This window comes from Nicotiana tomentosiformis, unplaced genomic scaffold (assembly GCF_000390325.3).
Source record: "Nicotiana tomentosiformis unplaced genomic scaffold, ASM39032v3 Un00008, whole genome shotgun sequence".
Lineage (NCBI taxonomy): Eukaryota > Viridiplantae > Streptophyta > Magnoliopsida > Solanales > Solanaceae > Nicotiana > Nicotiana tomentosiformis.
The window spans coordinates 810,819-834,436 of NW_027174567.1; the positions used below are offsets into that span (position 1 = coordinate 810,819).

At 37.4% G+C, this 23,618-nt stretch overlaps 2 protein-coding genes across 6 annotated transcripts; one reads left to right on the forward strand and one right to left on the reverse strand.

Moving 5' to 3' along the window:
* Window positions 1-1,970: 1,970 nt before the first annotated feature.
* LOC104111650 (probable mitochondrial adenine nucleotide transporter BTL1) lies at window positions 1,971-6,639 on the forward strand. The gene is made up of 5 exons (XM_009621424.4): window positions 1,971-2,521; window positions 2,635-2,729; window positions 2,981-3,314; window positions 3,473-3,710; window positions 5,767-6,639. Exons 1-5 carry the CDS (start codon window positions 2,354-2,356, stop codon window positions 6,021-6,023), a joined length of 1,092 nt encoding a protein of 363 aa, XP_009619719.1. The 5' UTR covers window positions 1,971-2,353; the 3' UTR covers window positions 6,024-6,639.
* Window positions 6,640-7,111: 472 nt separating this feature from the next.
* LOC104111731 (pumilio homolog 5) lies at window positions 7,112-17,672 on the reverse strand. 5 transcript variants are annotated; one of them, XM_009621701.4, is made up of 11 exons: window positions 17,470-17,671; window positions 17,282-17,320; window positions 15,625-16,402; window positions 13,686-15,097; window positions 13,455-13,596; window positions 13,226-13,333; window positions 11,421-11,633; window positions 11,220-11,330; window positions 9,761-9,955; window positions 7,587-7,770; window positions 7,112-7,429 (listed from the first exon to the last, which is right to left on the reverse strand). In XM_009621701.4, exons 3-11 carry the CDS (start codon window positions 16,261-16,263, stop codon window positions 7,407-7,409), a joined length of 3,027 nt encoding a protein of 1,008 aa, XP_009619996.1. In that variant the 5' UTR covers window positions 16,264-16,402; window positions 17,282-17,320; window positions 17,470-17,671; the 3' UTR covers window positions 7,112-7,406. The 5 variants fall into 5 exon arrangements, with proteins under 5 accessions (XP_009619996.1, XP_009619864.1, XP_009619934.1 ...); XM_009621569.4 differs by having other exon boundaries at window positions 15,625-16,428; XM_009621639.4 differs by lacking the exon at window positions 17,282-17,320.
* Window positions 17,673-23,618: the final 5,946 nt, after the last annotated feature.

The following is a 23,618-nucleotide window of genomic DNA, read 5'->3' on the forward strand; positions in this document are numbered from 1 at the left end:
ACAGTAAATGAAATTAGATTATGAAGAGAAAAAATAATATAAAAAAGAAGTTAAATGAAATTAGAAAAGGAACAAGAAATAAAGAAAATAAAAAAGGAGTTAAATGGAATTAGAAAAAGGAACAAGAAACAAAGAAAAATAAATAAATAAATAAAAAAAGGAGTCAAAATTGAGTGTGAAATAAGTTATGATAAAAATAACAATAATACGATTTGGGCAAATATAAATGAATAGAAAAAGAGAAAAAAAAGAAAAAAAAAAGAAGAAAACGAGAAAAAAGAAAAGTAGAAAAGAAAGGAAAAAAGGAAAAACGAAAAGAAGCATAGAAATAAAAAAGAATTGGATAAAAAAGAGAAAATTCCCCACAAAAACTACTATGGGTAGGAAATATAATTAATTTGATGGGTAAAAAAATAAATGGATAGATAATGGTAAATGATTTATTTTTGTGGGTAACTGTGTCATTCACCACATTTAATATCCTTCTTTGACCAAAGCACCTACCAGGCTTTTTGTTTCATGGGTATTTCCTGTTTCGTCATATAAATTGTAGAAATTTTCTATATAACTATACATACCTCATGTTAAGGTTAATGGGTGATGAATCACCCAAATCTTGTATGTAAATCCGCCACGACTTGTTATATACACTTACCTTACAAAGTTGCTTCCACCCACCATTAAACCTCAATCTCAAAATCATAATCATAATTTTCTTATTAACAAAAAGAATTATTAGCATCAACAAGCACCATTTTTGTAAAAAATCACTAAAGTGAACACAAAAATGTTGTCCGAAATCAGCACTTCTCAGTTAAATATATTTAAATAAATTAGTTATTTTGTTTCATTGTGGAGCAGATAATGAAAATTATAGAGCATAGAATGCAAGCTTATGAGGAAACAGTAGGGTTGAACTAATCTGAGATAGAAATAATAAAATTAAGCTACATTTTGCAAATTTTGAAGACAAAATGGAGGAGGAAATAACAGAGGGCTTTTGTTTAATAACTTAAGGCAAATAAGGCCGGCGGACAAAGCAAAAGCTAAGGAGAAGATGAGAAAGATTAAGCAACTCAATGTTTTAAATCAAGTTTGATATCTGTAATTTTTTGATATAAGTGAATTATATTATAGATAAAAATTTAAATCAAGTTTGATATCTGTAATTTTTTGATATAAGTGAATTATATTATAGATAAAAAGAGAGAGACAGGTGGAGAGAGAATTAGATGTATCGAGCATGGAGAAAGGACAGAAAAGAAAATACTTTACAAGTGTGTCTTTAGTGTCGGAGTAACATATAGAAACTGGGCCAAATCGACAAGAAGCTAAAATATGAGTCCAATTTGATTGAAATATTGCGCAGCTAATAATGAAGGTTATCTTTTTTATTATTATTACAGGAAGAGGAAGGGAAAAGGGAACAAAACATTATAATATGTGGAATCCGACTCCTTAGCACATAGTAAAAGATGAAAGACTACATTACGAGCCACCTCCCGACGATATTTTCTATTTATTGAAAAAATAACGGTAATTTAAGACTTTTATTTAAAAATTAGTTAGAGCTTATAAAGTTTAACCACTTTAAAATTAATCTCAAATTCACGAAATTGAATAAAGTTAATAATATTTATCAGACGCTGACTTATTGAGTATGAAGTTAAGCTTGAAGAGTCTTATAACCTGTTTGGTTTTTTTTTTTTTAAAATTAAAGTGTTTGGCCAAGTTTTTAGTAGAAAAAATACTTTTGAGTAAAAATAAAAATATTTTTGTGAATTTTTTTAAAATAACTTATTTTCAAAAATATTTTTTTGAAAAGTACTATTGAAAAAAATACTTAGAAGTACTTTTTAAAAGTCTGGTCAAATAGTAATTGATACTTAAAAATATTTTAAAATTGATTAGCCAAAAGTATATTTTAAGAAAATTCCGGTAATTTAAAAGCACGGCCAAACAGACTACTTTTGGTATGGGCGGGAGGTTTAGGCGGGGGCCCATAGACCGGAAAAGATCAGGTGAGCACATCGAAGAAACCCTAGTAATATCCCAATATCGCCAAACCAAGTGCTTCGTGGAGGGAGAAACGTAAATTCCAGTCAAAAGAAAAATCTCCCTCTCCGTAGTCCGTCCCATCGGCCAAATGCTAAAAAAACATTGGTCCCATTCCCAGTCTCAACAAACACGTTTTATCCTTTTCGACGATCTATCCTCTTTTGTCTTGTTTTTCTCCGAATGAGATACACATGCTTGAATTCAGGAATAGTATTCCAAATGCGGCGAAAGTCACAGCTCGAACAATCACTACCTACTAATATTTTAGCGTTTCCCTTTTGGAGTTGACAGAAATATGGCTGCGGAATCCCAATCGCAGAAGAAGAGTTACTGTATCGTCGGAGATGTATATCGTGGTGTCATGATTGTACCCAAGGAGTTGGACCTTTCTCCTACCAAGGATCTCATGCACCATCAAATTAACCTTCAACTCAAGTTCCCTGACGTGGGTCGAGCCTTTACCGTAAGTTCATTTTCATTCTGATTGGACATTTCAGGCCTCTAATGTTACTTTACATTTCGTCCGTGAACCTTGGCTTAACAATGTAGTTGGCGGAAATGCATTCATTTCTGCAGAATTTTACCAGGACTAGAGAAGTCGGTGAATTTCTCAGTGGTGCTTTGGCTGGGGCGATGACCAAGGCCGTTCTAGCTCCTCTTGAAACCATCAGGTTGTAAGATTTACCATGAAGTTTAAAACTGATAGTTACTAATTGATTTCCATTTCTGAGGAGTTATATCTATTCCATCATCTGGATTATGTAATTTCCATAGTGAATTTTGGTAAGATAACTTAATTAAGATATAAAAGCTCCTCGTATAGGATATGAACTTTTGACTTGGATGAATTTTTATTTCCTTTCAGCTGGCTCTTACAATTCAGTAGGTTATGTTACCTCATTTTGTTATTTAAAACATGCAGGACAAGAATGGTAGTCGGTGTTGGGTCCAAAAACATTGGTACAAGTTTTATTCAGGTTATTGAGCAGCAGGGTTGGAAAGGGCTGTGGGCTGGTAACACAATCAACATGTTACGGATAATTCCTACACAGGCAATTGAACTTGCTACATTTGAGTGTGTCAAGCGAGCAATGAATTCGGCACAAGAGAAATGGATCAATACTGGCAACCCCAAGCTACAGATTGGTAATGCTAGCATGAGCTTTTCTCTCTCATGGCTGTCGCCAGTTGCTGTTGCTGGTGCTGCTGCTGGAGTTGCAGGCACACTTGCATGTCATCCGCTTGAAGTGCTGAAGGTATTGACTAGAGATCTTTTCAGTGGGGAAAATAGCTTTGCTTTTCAGAGTGTTAATGATGATCTTCATAGTTGTATCATTAAGTTATTGTGCTTGTTATGACTTATGAGCTTGTGGAAAGAAAAAACGATCTGACATTTTGGTGCTGATCTTCACAGGATCGGCTGACTGTGAATCCTGAGGTCTACCCCAGTCTATGCATTGCAGTTCACAAGATTTACAAGGAGGGTGGAATTGGAGGCTTGTATGCTGGACTTGGGCCAACAATAATTGGCATGCTCCCATATAGCACTTGTTACTATTTCATGTACGAGACAATGAAGAAATCATATTGCCAAGCACAGAAGAAAAAATCTCTAAGCCGTGCAGAGATGCTTCTTATTGGAGCTTTCTCGGGTAAGAATCTCGAATCAAACACAGTAGCTCTCTTTGGTTCAGATTTGCTTGAACTTAATAGTGATCTGCCATTTTGTGATAAAAAAGGGCTGAGCTGAAACTTCTAATTGTCAACTCTAGGGACATTTAGATCATTGCTTAAAAAACACCTTTACTCCTAGCCTAAGTCCTTGTTTCCCCGAAGATTTGTGTATCATGATCAACTTAAAATCTGGAAGTGCTGACTTGGAAATTACAGGTGGCTGTTGAACTGTTCCAGTAGCAGTTCAAGATTGTAGTAGAGTTGGTCCATTGGACTTGCGAAAGTTTACGACTCAAAGCCAGATAATCATAATGGGAAATGTTAACAAATTGTCCTAAAAAAAATTAATTTGCTGATGCAGCAAATTCCTGCTATCTAAGGTCCATAAAGTATGCAGGTGCTGTGATGCTTGAATTGATAATTCTCTATCACAATTACTGGATTTTGCGTTTAAGGCCCTTCTTATGTATCACGCTGGTCAAAAGAACAACACCAGAACAAAGATGTAATGTTTTTGTAGTATACTGGAAGAAAAAGGGGAAAGACTGAAACAAGCCTGTGATGCTTTTCTCCTTCGGTGCACGAGATCAAAAGAGCAATACCAGGACAAAAAAGTAACATTGCTGCAGAGAGGATAAAGGACATTCATTGTACAGATTCTGACCAAAGGAGGAGCATCATACATTTAAGTATTTTTTTGATAAATCATTCTGCTGGGGAGTGTCTATAAGATTATAATAGAGGCGCTAGCGAGGTGACTAAGAAGGGATATGGTTTATCTTACACGTGAAATGCTTTTGCTGGTAGAAGACAAATATTAGACGCAAGTGTAATTGCAAAGGAGAAAGGACATTTGTTATACAGATTCCGAACGAAGGCGGAGCATCGTACATTTAAGTATTATTTTAACCAATCATTCTGGTGGTGATTGTCTATAAGATTAGCAAGGACACTAAGAAGGATTATGGATGAACTTACGTGCAAAATGGTTTTGCTGTTGTAAGACAAATATTAGACGCAAGTTTAATTATGAATGAGCAATTGGTTGTGGTGTTGCTGAGCAATTGATTTAAGTGTGATTGCCATAATGTTGCTGAAGGGGGGAACCCCTCTGATGATGAGATGGTCCAGCGAGTAGGGATATAACGGGATCTTTACGAAATATCCAGAAATATTTTGGTGTAACAAATCTATGTGCATTTGGCTAAACCAAAGGAATAAAACATGAAGTTCTTTCCTAAAACAGCAAATGCACACCATTGATATAATCACATCGATAGTGGTCAACACAAAACAAGATAAGTAAATTAGAAAATTCCTATAGGATGGAGCCGATAGAGATAAAGATTGTGATCTTGTTATTGGAGCGTGGTTTCTATTTGGATGGAGGAAAATGATATCAGTTCTGATAGATCCCGTATATTAAATAAGCAGACATAATAAATCTTTGATATATTTGATTTCCTAAAATAAAGTTAAAATTTTGGACTTCACGAGGCAAGTCAAAGGACTTCATCATTATTGACCTCAAGCTTTTATATGTTAGTATATGATATTTTATTCTTTGGGCCACGGGTAGAACACCTGGTAAAGAGACCCAATCTTGAGTGAAATAAATACCGCAACTTCGATCTTGTTCAAAAAAAAAAAGTAAAAAATAAAAATTGGGTTGCGCTATAGTTAGCTCAGCACCAATCAAGAATCCCCAAGGAATTCCAAGAATTCTTGTTATACATTTGTTCCAAATCCTATAGAATCCTATCCCAATTTTTCTTTTGCTAGGCCCATAACTAAAAAGCCCACTTTCTTACGATTACGAGGTTTATTCGAATATGAAATCCAATAAAGTATTGCCCACTTTTAAAGCTCCTTGCACTGCAAATAGGGATGTGATTTTATTTGGGAATATCTGCTGTTCATTATGGTATGCCTTTTTAACCTTGATGAGACTCTATCTGCTTTTATGCTATCTTACTGTAGCCAGTTGTAAGATTACCATGCATTTCTTAAAGAGTTAATGTTATGGTTGATCAGGTTTAACAGCTAGCACTATCAGTTACCCATTGGAGGTGGCAAGAAAGCGGCTAATGGTGGGTGCTTTGCATGGTAAATGTCCACCTCACATGGTGGCAGCACTTTCAGAAGTCATTAGGGATGAGGGTTTGTTAGGCCTTTATAGAGGCTGGGGTGCGAGTTGCCTAAAAGTAATGCCATCATCAGGCATTACTTGGATGTTCTATGAAGCTTGGAAAGACATATTGCTTGCTGATAGACGTCATGTGTTACAGTAGACATAGTAGCACAAGAAATGAAATCGTATTTCCACCCTCCCATGTGTACAATGATTTGACTACTGTAACGTACTCAAGCTGGAAGCTGGCGATGGTAGGATGGGTCAACCGTGGTGTCTGTCATCATGAGATTCATTATAGCTGTGCATCCAGAATTTTTGTTTGCCATCTTCCCCACTCTTCCGTGTGCACTAAGAAATTTCTTTAACATTTCTGTAAACGACAGAACATGCATTTATGATTACTGCAAGAATTACAGGCTTTTGCCTTTGTAATTTCTTCGAGTACTTGTTTCTCAAGGGTCAGTGTTGTGGTACTACTTGGTTTGACTAGATAAACACTCTTAAGCATATCATGGCAAGGGCAGTCAAGTTTGGAGAAGCAAATGGGCCAAAGTTTGTTTTATTCTCCTACATGTTGATAATGGGGACAACGGGGGCTTCTGATTTTGGTGTACTTGGTTGATGCTCTGCAGTGTCATGTTTTTCTATTTTTCTTTATGTTCATTTGGTTGATGCTCTATACGGCACGCATAAGTTGTGTAATGGTGCAGAGTACTTTACTTGGTAGAAACTTGTTGATAAATTAATGAGACGGGAATATCACATTACGATGATTTTCTTCTTGAAAGGAATTCTTAAGGAGTGAGTGTATACTTTCCATTTTTGACCGTCTCACCAAAATGCTAGCTTTCTTACAAAGGAGCATTTAAAAATATATAATACGCCTAATGATTTTATTGGACATTAGGCTAGCCTTCTTTTATACAAATCTGTTTTAAGTTGCAAAGTTTAAAGAGTTTACAAAGGATCTCACCAGCCTTCTCAACTAAAAGTAATCTTTCTCATTCTTTAATCATTTGAAAAATTAAACTAAAACATTTAATTTGAAATAGAAGAGCCATGGAAGATCATGTCAAATATATAATGGGTCATGCTGAGATGGTGACCCAAGTTAACTGGTTGCTCCGTTTCCAGCTCTCATATATGCATATTTAACTGAGCGATTTATAAAATGCGTAAGATTGTTGTTTTTGATTGGCAACAATGCCCTGAATTGCTTTTGAGCATATTTTGTAGAAAGCCACGTCCAAAGCAAGCAAATCTTGTCAACTAAATTTGGCGTGCACAAAATATTTCTCCCAGAATACATGCTTGATTATTCAAGATATCTACATTCTTGGATACAGTTGGCAAATAAAACAACACACTATCTTCGTGCCTGGACAATCAATGAGCTTAAGCAGTAAGCACAGGTGACCCCTACTAAAGGCCAGACAGGCACTCTCATACTGCTGCTTACTGGACAATCAACAGTCAAGCTGCTGGAAACAATTCTACCATCCACCAAACGAGTATAAAACTGACAATTTTGTTCAACAATCTAGGGTTCACATGTTCCAATATCTGCACGACAAATGGTAGAATGTGCAAACATGTATTCATAGGTCAAAACACTAAAATTCTTCAAAACATGTCATAGATAATCAAACACAACAGCTGCATCAAATAATAACAACTTGCAGCTGTGCAAAATAAAGCAGAGCACTTAAACTCTACACACCTTCATCAGACAGCTGCTCAGAGAGCTGTTCAAATCGAGCCACTATGTGTTTTCCGTAGGTGTATTTCTTCAAAGCATGAAGATGAACTCTGATTCGACTGAGCAGAATTTCACGGTGCTTATCGTTGCTAATCTCGAGAATCTTCTGGACCACATAATTCGCAAATTGGTCCTTCATCATCGACTACAACAAGAGCCAAAATTGCCCAGTGAATATGTCAATTTACGCAAGAAATCATTTGTCATTATTTTGAAAATATAAACACTTTACATTCACCATATAGAAAAGTGAGAAAAAGGATAATAGTGCCACACAAAATGCTAAACATACCGTTGAGACCACTTCCTACCCAAATTAGTCTAAAGGTCAATAAATCCATTACTATCTCGGTCTTGGAGGACCAACCCAAGTGACAAGGGTGAGACCCCTAGAGTCTAAAGCTTCCGTCTTCCTGGAAGTACAATTAGTTGTGCAGTTCATGATCTCTTCCAAGCTACTTTCAGTTGGCAATTAGCTTCACTACTTTTAAACCACCTCTTTCTATGGTGGGTAGATTGTACTACAAACAAGCAGAGCAAGAGAAACCCATAGATGATGAGATGGTGGACAAGCTAAGAGCTGTGACCATGAAATGCATCCCACAACATCACGACAGGTGGCCATGGCTAGTTTAGCACCGTTTCATAGCTGGACCATTAAGATAACCAAAACTCGTATGCTTTCCTTTTGAAAACAAAAAAATGTACAAACTTGCAACAATTGATGTATAGGATCCTCAACATATTGAGAAAAGGTCTTTTCCCTTCTCAACTAACAATTTATTCGAGTTATCCTGTTTCCATTCATTCCCTCTTCTTCTTTGGCTTTCTTCTTAATTTGGCTATTATACTTCTTCTTCCCCTTCTTAATCTATGACTTTTAAAGGCTATTGAAGTGACTAATTCCTGGAAATTAGGAGGCGTTAAAAACAAAGAAATTGTTGGAGTTTCTATGGATATAAGGCTTTAATTGATAGAGATAGAGGAAGCACCGTAAAGATCAATTAGCAAGGTTTTGGGCCGATACAATAATAACTGCGTACTTATGTCATGATGGAAGAAATACTTATCTCATGATGTGAGATAAAAATTAGGAATTAACTTATGTAATAGAGTCGATCCACTAAAGTCTTGAGCGGTGTAGGATCAGATCCCAAAGACAGTAAGTATTTTCTTTCTTATGAAAGAAAGTCTTTTTCAAATGAAGTATAAAGGGTACTATAGGGTCCTAATTAAGATCTACTCAGTCAGTACACTAATTCATAGATAATAAGTAAATATACCCATCCTCTATTCTGCAGTGTCCCATCCAATAAAAGGTCAACACCGAATACTATTATTCCAGTGACCCAAATCAAATATCTGAGACGCACATTAGAATCTGTTATCAAAATGAACTTTCTCCTTTCACCTGCACTTACGCTTCTTTCCTAGGCAGAATCCTTTGAACAATTTAAGAAAAATGTCTACCATCCAAAAAAAGATTTTCTGAAGGTGGCATCATTTTATGTAGAACAACTTCAATATTTCCCATCACTGGAAACATCCTTCAGATAACCTTTCAATCAGGAATCAGCACAACATCTTTTCCCCCTATTACGATGTGTTTGACTATTTCTCCTAAAAGGTTCTCACAAAGTCTAAACTGGAAAAAGTTATTTTGAAGTGAAACAGAATGAGAAAAAGATTGCAAGCTGATGAGGCTAAAGAAAGAGCTACGATATAATTCCAACTCCAAATAGCAAATTGTTGATATATGAGTTCGGTCTGAAGTTTTCAAAAAACTACCATCTGATGGTAGAATTCTACGTTTTACACCTCAACTGAAGCCCGGTTGAGAAAATAGTTAGTACAAATACGCAGGGAATGACCCAAAATTCAAGGTTAAAACATCTCAACTGAAGCCCGATTTAGAAAACAGTTAGCACAAATAGGCAGGGAATGACCCATAAATTTCTTTGGCAAATCACCATCAGTGAGTAGTGAGAAGTTGGCTTAACTCAGTTTAGGCACATGGCTTTCCTCGTCCTTTACAAAGAGGTTTCATGGAAATTGCTATGTGAAAAAGTTGATTACAGCATCGCATATGTGAAAAGGAAAGTAAAGAATAGTAAACAAGATTCAAATCATCTCACCAGCAAATTGTCATTTGCTTCTGAATCTGCAAGAATCTCCTCAATCAAAAGCTCCCTCTCAGCAGAATCACCATATTCCAGACATTTTTCAACAACGTTTGAGGCATATTTGTGTTGACTTAATTGTACAACATTTCCGATCAACTTTTCAATAATTCGACTTCTTTCATGTGGTTTTCCCCTCTCCAGAACATGCTGCAACGACAAATTCAGTTTCACACAACAATTGAACAAAATTCTTATGATAATACTACCTGCGCCCCTCAGTCCATCCCTGTCCCAAAAACAAATTATTTCTAGCACGTCGTTTAGAGTCATTTATTTTTCGGTCTTCCATTTTTTTTAGGTAGGGGGGAGGGAGGGGACAGTTGGGTCATGGTGCATGCTGACAACAATAGTAGACAACAACAGCAGCACAAACACCCAAGAAAACCAAGGGGAATGATGATTTTATATTTTAGTTCTTATCAAATGACATTGATGTCTAATTAATAGGAACATGCCAGTCAATAAAAGCAATGGCCCAAAGCCAAAATTCAAAAAGATGTTACAAACATTTAATAGAATTTATGTATATTTTTATTTATAGTTTACTCTTCAAAGTTTTTGAGAAATAGAAACAGTTCATTCAAATATATTGAGTTAAATTTGAAAAATGAGATTGTCAGAATGAGCAAAAAGAGAATAGATTGAATGCACGTGAAGAAGGAAAAATTAGAACCAACAATTTGAAACCTTTTATTTATGTTAAAAATTATATATTATCTATACAATTTTATAAAACACGAAACCCCAACACAAAGTATTAATCGAATTTTCTACCCTACAATTGTAATTATAATTAATTATCAAAAAACTTCATTATTTTTTTGTATTCATTATTTGACCTTTTTATTTAATACAAAATTATTTACCACAAGAAAACTGCCATCTTTGTTTAAAGGTCACAATTAATTGTTAAAGATTTCATTATATCCTTGTGTTCATTAATTGACCTTTTCAATTAAACAAAATGACTTCATTATTTCATTGCATTATCATGATATTACGAATGTAATAAATCTACTTTACAAGAATTAAGTTATTATTTCAATTTTTCAAGTTTCCAACTGTAGAAGTTTGTGTAATATTTTAGAACTTTGAATTAACTACTAAAATCTCCATATTTGTCAATAATGTTTTTGATAACAAGAACTAAGGTAGTGTCTTGATACAAATGGCTTTAGTGGCCTCACCCTTTAGCCAGCCATAAATAGAAAAGAATTTACAAAACACTTAAAATATGTCAGTATAAGATGATAATGCCCTTAGTTACAACATGCAAATTAACCTTTCTTTTGGTTTATGTGCTTTTTGATAGGGTTGGAAAACAAATAGTTGCATATAAAGAACATGAAGTTACGAAACTTGAGGATGAGACAAAAAATTATTGCATATCACATGGAAAAAAGATACAAACCTGGGTGACATAGTTCCCATACTGATCTTGAGCAAGAGCATAAGCAGACTCCAAGATTTCATGCACTATACACTGACTTTGAGAGTTTTCTGAACAACGTTCCAATACTCTCTTTGAAAAATTCACACGAAATGAGATGAGTCAATTGAAATATAAAAACAAAGTAACTATATATCATGGTACAACGTAGTTTAATATTACCTGGATTACACGGCAACCATAGGGATGAGTAGACAATATAGCTACTTGGCTTTGGAATGAGGAGATAATAAAACTATTTTTTTCAGTAGGTATGCACTCAATGCATTTTTGGATTACATGGTTTCCATTTTGATCTCGCACACACCTTAGTACATGCCCATTGAGTTCATGGACAAGTTCTATTTTCTGATCAAGATCGATAACTTCTAGGGCCTAAAAAGAACATCAACAACAAGAAAATTCATTTTTGATCATATAAGACACGTGACTTCTTTTTTGAGAAAAATAAGACATGGCATCTTTAAGCATAAAATATTCTCACTTGGATGAAAAAAGAAAAAAGAAACCCCTACACTAGAGCACACAAAACAGTAGCAGAACATATCTTCACTTCTCCGATACAATAATGGAGCCGAGAGTCTACCAGAAACAACATTTCTACCTTCTCAAAATAAGGGTAAAGTCTGCGAACACACTACCGTCCTCAGACCTCATTTGTGGGATTACATTATGTTTGTTGTTGTTGTTGTTTCTCCTATATAATAATGAAATAACTGTATGGCCTCAAACTGCACTAAGCAAAATTGTAGACCATATGTATAACCTATAAAAAGGACACTACAATTTGCTTTTTTTTTTGTTTATTTATTTATTTACTTACAATCTGCTTTCATTTTTAAATACAGGCTGAATCAGCTCGAGATCTAGTTGATTAGCAATATACGTAGGCGCTTGACAATATTTGAGTTGAAGTTGAAAAAAAGTCTTACTAAAGTTCATGTTGAAAGATATTTGTGGAAGTTAAAGCTACGTTTGGACATGAACTTCATTTGAAAAGAAGAAGATTTGCAAGCGGAAACCAATATTCCATTTGAAATACACCTTCTAAATAAGAATTTCAATATTTCCCTTACAATTCAAATACTAAATTTCAATATTTGCAACTACTTGTGGCCAAATATTGAAATATTAGTATTTAACTATTTTCCCAAATAGGTAAGTGAATCTAAAGAGTCAAAAATTGGTCGAAGAATCGAAGTATATATCATCAAAACATTAATGAAGTGCAAATGGGTAAGAAGGCTAAAATATGATATATTAACAATTCTGCTAAATTTTAAACTTTACCATTATTGATTTATTGATGATATTTCTTAGAGAGCATGTATATCAAGAAATTCTTCAACATGGCTATTCACCAAGTCAAATCAAGGATCCTACATCGAGAAACTCTTCAAAAATTTAGCTACTATTTTAATAGTCTCTCCTTTTTATTGGGGGGAAGGGGGAGGTACTATTTCAATCAAGTTTCTCAGAAGTACATTAGCAACAAAAGCCTGCTCGAGGGCACTACTTTTTACATGATGTAGTGGACAATATTGTTTCCAACATTGTTTTGCCACATTTATGCAAGCACGATCTGATTCAAGTCTAGAAGGATTGAGTAATACTGACAAGTACCTGGGGGAAACATTAATGACTATATACATAGGTAAATGTGACTACCGCTCTTTAAAATCTAACGGCCAAGGCTTGGAAGCTTATGCTCTAGTGCAACAATTTTTTATTCATAAAAAAAAGGACAGGGTGCACTAAGCTCCCGCTATGCGTGGGAAAAAATGTTGCAACACCCACCGTGGGGCTCAAACCCACGACCACAAGGTTAAGAGCCTTGTGCTCTACTAATTCACAAGACAATAATTTTATTAATTGGGGAAATCCCCCTGGACATGTTGCATGCCATGCAAGAATAACGACCACCTTCTGATTCTAATTATGTTTGTGTACTTGAATTGAGAATATACCTTTTGAATAACACGACAACCATACATTTGCAAACTTAAAGGCAGCATCTGTCCTTTTAATTGACATGCCAACATCTTTCTTTGCTCATGACTTCCATGCTCAAAGAACTGGACACAAAATTCAGATATGCAATAGTTTAACATGCTGGAAGGTCAAAGGCTCAAGGGTTTGAAAATCTTAAAATGTCAAGACGAGACGTAAAAGTACAGAGAGAACCAGAGTGGACACCTTTTGAATGACATAATTCCCAAACACATCTGTCATTAGTTTTGAAGCATGTGGAAGAATTTCTTTGAAAACAGATGCCTTCTCTTCAATACTACATTTTTCCAATTTCTGCTGTATAAACCGACTCCCATGCTGATCAACACTGAGGTTAAAGAACCATTAACTTAATTTCACATCTTCGGGATTATAAAGAAATTTTACTACACAAGCTACATGGTAAACATATACTACCTGAATTCAATTACACGACCTGCAATATCAGGGAGGTCAATTCTTCGAGCATTGCTTTGTTTCAGTTCTTCGAGAAATGAATGTCTTTTAGAATCATTAAAGCTACCAGAACCTCTTTGTGCAGGCCATCCAGAACACAATCCAATATTTCTACCTGAAGCAGGGGTAGATTTAATTTCACTCCTTCTACCCATAGGGGATCCTGGCAATACAGGACTACCAAGAGGCGAGGCTGGAAACTGTTGTGCGAATCCCAGGCCTGATGGACTTCCAAAATAACTATTACCAGGAATTATCACTTTTCCAGGACTTGGTAAGTTCAGGCTTCCAACAGGTGGACGATTAAAATTCTGTTCAGCAATATAAGAAGGGAGATTTGGCTCCATATTTGAGGCATAAGCATCAACTTCTAGCCCAACCAGGCCCGATGATGGAAACCGCATATACCGACCAGGAGCAGCGTGTGAATCATCAACAGGATGATGAAAATACTGCATATGGAAAGGATCTGGGAAAGAAGGATGCACCATTAACCCATGATGCCCATAAAACTTGGTTACATGTTGCAGATCACCAATTTGTGGAATGTTTTCTCCTGACGTAACACTTTGACCACTGATGCTTCGTCCAGAACCAGTATTAATATGCACAGATGGACCAGAATGAGATGGATATCCAGCTACAAATGGAGGAAGAGAAGGCGAAGCCAAAGCATATCCCCCTACATTGTAATGAGGGGCATATACACCAGGTGGACTCAAGTTAGAATAGTATGGGTTGCCGGAAGCCATATAGGCTGCAGCTGTTGCATATAGAGGAGGCGTGAGGCCAGAACCTTGAGGAACTGCTTGTACCTCAACTGAGGAGAACCAGCTATGACCATAACCTTTTGCTAGGCTACTCTGTAGTGTATTAGTCCCAAGAACATTTGCTTGAACTTGTGGACTATTAACTTGGTAAGCTGCGAGTCGTTGGGAGTGATACTGCTGCTGCTGTTGCTGTTCTACTCCATTCCTCCCATGAAAATATTGTTCATCCTTGTTGTTACTAACCTCTGGAGCTGGAAAGTTCTTCGAAATACCTGATGCTATCCCATCACTGACTAAGAGCTCATTCACCAGAGGTGCATCACTAGCTGATATTTCACCCTTCTGAGGGGAAGGAGACCTCCCAAGACTGTCAACAGAAGATTCTTTTTCAAGAGAAATGGCCAAAGACTGATCGAGGACAGCTATATCATGGTCACCTGAGACATCCGCACAAGCGCCTGCACCTGGTTTATTTGAAATGTCAACGGAGAGACCGTCCAGTTTAATAGATTGAATATCACAATCAGTTGGTTCCTCCACAGCAACATGACATGAGGGCCGAGATTGATTGTAAACTGGTGATGGAGTGCGAGGGAAATCCTCCTGTGATCAATTAGTCAACAGTATAAGTAGCATGGAACATGAAAAAATAGCACTCCAGAAGTCTAAACGATACTATCTTCTCATTCATTAGCACAATGTACCCACAAGTCGTGGCAACATGCCTAGTATTTCAGGCCTAACTAATTAGAGATTAGTGTACCAAGCAATTAGATCATCACTGTTTCCCAACATCAGCAAGCCACTACAGTATTCATGAGCTGAAGGCCCCACAACTGTAACCATTGTCAAGTTCACATTTTTTTTATTCGTTAAAACACAGACCACCACGGAGAGAATTCAATGTTGAATCCAATGCAAAATTAGAAGAAAATTAAACAAAACTAGAATTCCAACATATGAAGTTTTACGGGCTGGGTATTTATCATAGCTTGCCAATCAGTGCGGATACACGCTTAAGAAAAATTAAGTAAAACTTCTTAGATGTTGACAAGTCTACACATGCAAACAGAAACTTGGAAAAAGAAAATAATACACATAATGGGAAAGGTATTCTTAAACTTCAATACCTGGATTAGGTCAACTAAACTTTTATGTTGACCTGCAAAGGAGGCCATGTGCTGTCCTGAAGCACGACTTTGGGCCAGATCGTCTAAAGCACTTCGTGGTAAATTTTCATCTTCAGGCTCCTCATCATGAGTTGAAAGAGAACTTCTACTCACGTGCAAGGATGCATCCCCACTGTTGTCAGAAGAATTTAACTGGCAGCTATCACCCAGATCCGCAAAATGGTGTGCCAAGGGCATGTTCTCCCTTGAAATAATAGGAGGAGGAAGCCTAGGATTCAAGTTGATATTAGAGCTGTAGTAAGCAGAATAGGAGGGATCAGCACGTATCTGCTCTTCAGACTGCCAGTTTTGCATGGCACTGTCTAAGCTTGCCAAACTCAATTTCCGGCCAGAGCTTTGATCATGGACAAGGTTACCAAAGGCTGAAAATGAGCCTTCCATACTTGGAGGCGCACTACCACTACGATTTGGAGCCTTATTTCTATTATGCCCATGAATCTTATGACCTTTAAGAAGCACTCCCAGTTCATCAGCTGCCACTTCATTCCTAGGGGACACAAAGGAGACCATGTCCTTGGAAGGAACCCACTTTTCTGTTCTACTGTCTTCGAGTATTCTCATAGGGCTCTCGGTTGCCATACTCAAGAGTAAGCAAACATATTTTAGCAACAAAAGTTTTCAGACATTTTATCCGAAGCCTTTCATCAATATCACATTAGGAGTTGACTCTAGACACAAAAGATGCTAAGCTGCGACGGCTACATATAATCTCTGGCAACTGCAATGGCAGATTTAGATCATAACCTATAGGGAAATAGAAGAAAATGTTTTTGTCAAAGAAAAAGAACAGGAAACAATTCACTTTCTCCAAGATTAAATGCAGTGAGATTTATTATAAATAGGGATGGATAGATATATTTATTTAGGGACCAGTAGAGTACACAAACACAAAATTTACTTGCTATATCTAAGTATTCGCCATGTGGTCAGAACTCACAATCTACCCTTGACCAGAGGAGAAAATGATTGATGATAACATTGATACCTATGTCCACCAGCCTTACATAGTTAACCTATTAGATAATAGAAAAATAAATGACGGTGCAAGGTTTCCAAACTTCTCAAGAGTGGTCAGCAAAGCTTGAACAACCGTAGTTAGTTTTGAAACTTACAGCTTTTGTTTTCCATTTTATCCATAAAATTCCATTTTATTCATAAATTTTCATTTTTCTCTTTTAGTGATTTAAAGAACCTGAATGGTTTAATTGCCTAAATAGAAGTGTATTTGGTCTATGATACCCGGAATAATTGTGAAGCTTTATTTTGCATATTAATGTCCAATCCCATAAAAAATGCCACCAGAGACTAATATAAGAAACATTACTACGACAAAATGCATAATTCCCATTAGAAACCGCACAAAAGTTCCTGCTTGTAAGATGCTATCCCAAATTACTACGCTCCGCGATGATACCGTATCAGCAGGATATTTGGCACCCAAAAGGAAAGCTACGCGAGTAAATAGCTAAAAGAAAGCATACACACACAATTTGGACAAAATATCAACAACAAAAAAACGACTATAAGTCACCAAAGGTGAATTAAAAAAAAAAATCAAAAGATAATTGAAAAACAGCTATTTCAATAAAGCAAAAACCTTTAGACCCAACGGCTCTGGTAGAATCGCATGCTAATCCTGATAAGAAGAAAGAAGACAGGGCAGGGGAGAGAGAGTACAAGAAAAACAAGGAGTAGAGTGAGTCAAACTGTAACATAAGAACCCTAGTAAACTAACCAACAACACACACTTGTGTAGAGTAGAGTGTAAGTGAAGTGATTACAGACCTGCAGGAGCTGCTGACCGACCACAAGGAGAGAGTCTGCTACAAAACTTCCCGACGGTGCGTGATGATCAATTCCAGAGGCAGCACGGAGCTATACTTAGAGGAGAGAGAAAGAAGGAAGAAGAATTGAAGAGTTTTCTTGTTTGTTTAAAATTAGATTACAAATGTCGCTTGTAAAACCCCACCACGGGGTTTGAAAAATCCTCTCTTGCTCTATTCTTCCACTATTTTATTATACACGTACCAATTTGTCCAAAATGAAACTAAATGACGTTTATACCCTTTTTATAAGACTTAGTATTATTTCTAATATTTCTTATTCCGCATACACATTCAGGATTTAAATTTAATATGCTCTTCATTATACTGTATTATAGGTTTAAATCTCATATTTATTAAGATTTTAATAAATTTATATTTATATAATATTATACTATATATCAAAAACTATGAATCCGAATAAACCTAAAAGGCTATATTTGAACTTGCACGCGCATCTGGAACTATTTTCTAGGAGACACCTTACGCCGAATCATTTCTACTATAGACAAAAAGATGGTTGCCGCGAAGCTAATCCATAATCTTTGCTTTTTATAATTTTTAAATGAAACAGAGAATCACTAGATAACATAGTTGAATGATGTTAGTGTTTTTTTTTCCTAGTACACACTTCCTTTAGTTTAACTTACCTAAAACGTAAAAAGACAATTTACTTTCAACACCATTGGTTGGTATAAGACAAATTCGATATCGTACATTTTAAAATATAATTTTTTTTTTATCATAGAAAAGAGAAATTTTAACACTATTCATATATCATATAGCAACACGTGGTCAAATGTATGACTTACAAGAGATACAAATAGAATATTAAATCTTCACTTACATTATTTTACACACACAGATATTGAACTCTAAAACACCACTGGTAAGACGCCCAAATTTTTTGATGATTTCTCAGTGAGGTAGATGGTTTGGTTAACTACTTGCAATAAAATATCCATTTATTATCATGTTTTTGTTAGACTATAAAATATGGCTTTGTTTTAATCGAGTATGGACCAAGTTGATGGTCCGCATTTGCTAAATTTTCACTCTGCATGCTACAATATTCATGAACAATGCAATAACTTCGTGTGTTTTTCCCGTTATCTAGAGTCTTTGAACTTGTCTATGTATTTGTTAATATCCAATATAAAATCTTTTACTAAACAAATTACAACCGTTGGATGAAAATATTGCTCGCTACGATAAATGAAAATTAGTATGAAATATTAATAGCTTTAATATTTACTCCTATAAGATATTAGGAAAGCTGCATTAGGTTAATTTGTAATAAATGAAGTATTATCGCAATTTTACTAATGTATACGGTCGAAATAGATTTCGACATTCGCACGTCCAATCGAGTTCGAACGATGATTGATCGAAGTGAGATTCCGAAGATGGAACAAACAAGCCTCGAACCCGAGGGGCCGATCCATGTCGAGTTCGACATCGTTATGGAGCTCGAATCCAAATCGAAATATGATGTAGAGTAAATCTATCATGCCTATGATCCAGAGACCAACCAACATTGACCCCGAATCAATTCGAGAGCTCGAGTCAGAATCGAGCTTGAGCCAAGATCGAGAGTTCGAGTCAGAATCGAGCTCAAACCAAAATCGAGGGCTCTAGGCAAGATCGAGCTCACAGACAAAAGCCGTTGCAATCCCACTAGAGAGAATCTTGGCAGAAATTGTGAAAAAGCTAATTTATCATGGGTCTCCCACCGAGTATTTTTTTATTATTCGTAGAGCAAAGTCCCTTTACTATAAAGGGCATGGTTATCATTTCTGTAAAGGCAAGTTTTTCAAGGCTTACATTGTAATAAAAATACTATATTCTCCCATAGTAAAGAATCGTTCTTTCAGGCTTCTTAAATTGATTATACTTGTTGAGTTCTAAGGTTCATTTTCTTTACAACCTTATCTATTTTGCATTCTTTGCAATCCATATTTATATTTCTATTTATCCTTACAATTTATATTAAGTTGCACCACATATCCTTGGAACTGCGTATAAATTCAACTCTATCCATTTTTCGGGTAAACAGTTTGGCGCCCACTGTGGGGCCAAGGATAACTGTGGTTATTTGATACAAATCTGAAAAAAACACGCCATTGTGTTTTGCGCTTGTTTCCGAAAAAATCTTGGATTTCGGATTAGCTACGACTAACCATCGATCAAATGGCTTCACTGATCGATAACGGGGTCGGTCTTCAAGACGAAAATAACAACTTGACACCCAGTACTGAAAGACCACTTGTGAACACCATTGGAGCTCGAATCGGAGCGCCAATTGATATCAATTCGCATGTAGCCATTGAGGCGAACCTACATGCTGAACCCGAGAATAACATCCATGGTGGCACTCGATCTGCGGTTTGAGATGCCCATAACGACGAGGAAAACGGTGTTAGCTTGCGTATGATTTTCGAAATGTTGCAAGCCCAACAGGTAGCAATAGCTCAGTTGCATAGCCAAACCCGGCTACAAAGCAGGCCGGAGCCTATCCACCCCGAGAAATCACCCACAGAACAGAACCAGCCATAGTAAAGTCAAATGAGCAAGAATCGGGGACTACTCCCGAAATTGATAAATTGCTCGAGGAACTCACAAAGCGAGTCGAAGCCAACGATAAAAAAGTAGAAACTTATAACTCTAGGGTCGATCAGATCCCGGGAGCTCCACCAATGATAAAAGGGTTGGATTCGAAAAAATTCGTGCAAAAACCTTTTTCCTCGAGCGCAGCCCCGAAACTAATTCCCAAAAAATTCCGTATGCCCGAAATTCCCAAATATAACTGAACGACAGATCCCAACGAGCATGTTACTTCTTACACATGTGCCATCAAGGGCAATGATTTAGAAGACGATGAAATCGAATCTGTATTGCTAAAAAAATTCGGAGAGACCCTCTCGAAGGGGGCAATGATTTGGTATCACAACCTACCGCCAAATTCCATCGACTCGTTCGCCATGTTAGCAGAATCTTTTGTGAAAGCACATGTCGGTGCCATAAAAGTCGCAACGAGGAAATCGGACCTCTTCAAGGTAAGACAAAAAGATAAAGAGATGCTGAGGGAGTTCGTATCTCTTTTTCAAATGGAACGAATGGACTTGCCACCAGTCACACACGATTGGGCTGTTCAGGCTTTCACTCACGGTTTGAACGAGCGAAGTTCGACGGCTTCACGACGATTAAAGCATAACTTGAATGAATACCCAGCCATCACATGGACCGACGTACACAATTGGTACCAATCGAAAATTAGGGTCGAAGATGATCAATTGGGGTCTGAACCCGCTGTTTGAAGGGATACTAATCGGGAACGAGGTCCGATTGGGGATCGATACCAACAGTACAATGAAAGTCACAAAGTCAGTAAATCGAGACATAACCTTAGGCAAAATGCCAAAAGAAGTGACCGAGGTCAAGGGTCCCGAGGGCTGATAAATAGAAGTAGTTTCGATAGGCCTACCGGATCTAAGGAAGCACCTCGGTAATCGAAATATAACTTCAGCGTTGATGCATCCGCCATCATATCGGCTATCAGACGCATCAAAGACACTAAATGGCCTCGACCTATGCAGACCGATCATGTCCAGAGGAATCCCAATCAAACGTGCGAATATCATGGCTCTTATGGCCACAGAACGGAAGATTGCAGGCAACTAAGAGAAGAAGTAGCCCGGTTATTTAACAAAGGGCACCTTCGGGAATTCTTGAGCGATAGGGTGAAGAACAATTTTAAAAACAGGGATTTTGGCAAGCAAAACGAACAAGAAAAACCATAGTATGTCATTCACATGATCATCGGCGGCGCCGATACCCCTCAGGGACCAGTGCTTAAACGCACTAAAGCATCGATTGTGAGAGAAAAGCAATCTCGAACTCAAGATTACACACCCATAGGAACTTTGTCCTTCAATGATGAAGATGCAGAAGGAGTCATACAACCTCATAACGATGCACTGGTAATATCCGTACTCATGATTAAAGCTAAAGTTAAGCGTGTGTTGATTGATCCAGGTAGCTCGGCCAATATCATCAGATTAAAGGTCGTAGAATAGCTCGGCCTACAATACCAGATCATACCCGCAACCCCGATTCTAAACAGATTCAATATGGCATGTGAAACCACCAAAGGCGAGATAATTCTACCAATAAACGTGGTCGGAACTATCCAGGAAGCGAAGTTTCACGTGATCGAAGGCGACATGAGATACAACGCCCTTTTTGGAAGGCCATGGATCCACAAAATGAGAGTTGTACCTTCGACCCTACACCAGGTCCTCAAATTCCCAACATCGAGAGGAGTCAAAACAGTGTACGGAGAACAACCAGCCGCGAAAGAAATGTTCGTCGTCGAGGAAGCAAAACCAATATCCTCGCCTTCGCTAGTAACGGGATCGGGCTCAGAAGAGGAACGAGATACCAAATAGCAATCACAAACATCGGCTTTGACCGAACTAGATAACCAGAAGATCGAAGAAAATGATGATCAGAGGATCCCTCGATCCTTCGTGATTCCCGATGACTCCGACACCACCAAATCAACAATTGAGGAACTGGAGCAAGTCATACTAATCGAGCATTGGCCCGAACGAAAGGTATACCTGGGAACGGGGTTGAGCCCCGAACTCAGGAAGAAACTTATTCAATTTCTTATCGATAACATTGATTGCTTTTCCTGGTCCCATTTAGATATAACAGGAATCCCATCGGACGTAACGACGCATCGGCTAAGCTTGGACCCTAAGTTCAGACCGGTGAAGCAAAAGAGAAGATCCCAGTCTGGGGTAAAACACGCATTCATAAAAGACGAGGTAACCAGACTTCTCAAGATAGGGTCCATTCGGGAGGTGAAATATCCCGAATGGTTAGCTAATATAGTGGTAGTGCCTAAAAAAGGGAACAAATTTAGAATGTGTGTGGGCTATAAGGATTTGAACAAAGCATGCCCCAAAGATTCTTTTCCGCTGCCCAACATCGATCACATGATCGATGCCACGGCCGGTCACGAGATCCTCACTTTTTTCGATGCATATTCCGGGTATAATCAAATCCAGATAAACCCGGAGGACCAGGAAAAGACTTCATTTGTCACCAAATATAGAACATATTGTTATAATGTGATGCTCTTCGGGCTAAAAAATGCAGGGGCTACTTACCAACGCTTAGTAAATAAAATGTTCGAGGAACAAATTGGTAAATCGATGGAAGTTTATATTGATGACATGCTAGTTAAGTCCCTGCGCGCAGAGGACCATCTGACCCATTTGCAGGAAACGTTCGAGATTTTGAGAAAATATAACATGAAGCTCAACCCCGAAAAATGTGCTTTCGGGATCGGTTCGGGAAAGTTCCTCGGCTTCATGGTGTCGAATCGGGGAATCGAGATTAACCCGATAAAATCAAGGCCATCGAAGACATCACCATCATGGACAACGTGAAAGCTGTACAAAGTCAGATCATAAGATTCATTTCGAGATCATCAGATCGAAGTCACAAATGTTTCTCCCTACTCAAAAAGAAGAAGGATTTCGCTTGGACCCCGGAATGCCAACAGACATTAAAGGAACTAAAATAATATTTGTTGTGCCTACCACTACTTCACACTCCAAAAACAGACGAAAAACTTTGCTTATACTTGGCAGTATCGAAAATAGCAGTAAGCGGTGTCCTAGTTCAGGAAGAGCAAGGTACGCAGTTTCCCATTTATTATATAAGTCGAACCTTCGGAGAAGGAGAAACTAGATATCCATACCTAGAAAAATTGGCACTTGCACTGATAAGCGCCTCTAGAAAATTACGACCGTACTTTCAATGTCATCCCATATGCGTATTAACGACTTACCCACTTCATAATATTTTGCACAAGATCGAACTATCAGGCCGACTGGCCAAATGGGCCATCGAACTCAGTGGGTACGACATCAAATATCAACCCCGTACGACCATCAAGTCTCAAATTTTAGCAGAATTCATGGCCGATTTCACGCCGACCCTCGTACCCGAAGTCGTAAAAGAACTCCTTTTGAAATCGGGTACATCATCGAGGGTATGGACCCTTTTCACGGACGGGGCTTCGAACGTGAAGGGGTC

What these genes read in the sequence shown, in the direction of transcription:
- LOC104111650 (XM_009621424.4), top strand. Translation starts at nt 2,354, where the DNA reads ATGGCTGCGGAATCCCAATCGCAGAAGAAGAGTTACTGTATCGTCGGA. An exon ending in ATCCGCTTGAAGTGCTGAAG is followed by an intron (nt 3,315 to 3,472) that starts GTATTGACTAGA and finishes TGATCTTCACAG; the next exon opens with GATCGGCTGACTGTGAATCC. An exon ending in TCTTATTGGAGCTTTCTCGG is followed by an intron (nt 3,711 to 5,766) that starts GTAAGAATCTCG and finishes ATGGTTGATCAG; the next exon opens with GTTTAACAGCTAGCACTATC.
- LOC104111731 (XM_009621639.4), bottom strand. Translation starts at nt 16,263, where the DNA reads ATGGCAACCGAGAGCCCTATGAGAATACTCGAAGACAGTAGAACAGAA. An exon ending in GGTCGTGTAATTGAATTCAG is followed by an intron (nt 13,597 to 13,685) that starts GTAGTATATGTT and finishes CTTTAACCTCAG; the next exon opens with TGTTGATCAGCATGGGAGTC. An exon ending in ATGGTTGCCGTGTAATCCAG is followed by an intron (nt 11,331 to 11,420) that starts GTAATATTAAAC and finishes AATTTTTCAAAG; the next exon opens with AGAGTATTGGAACGTTGTTC.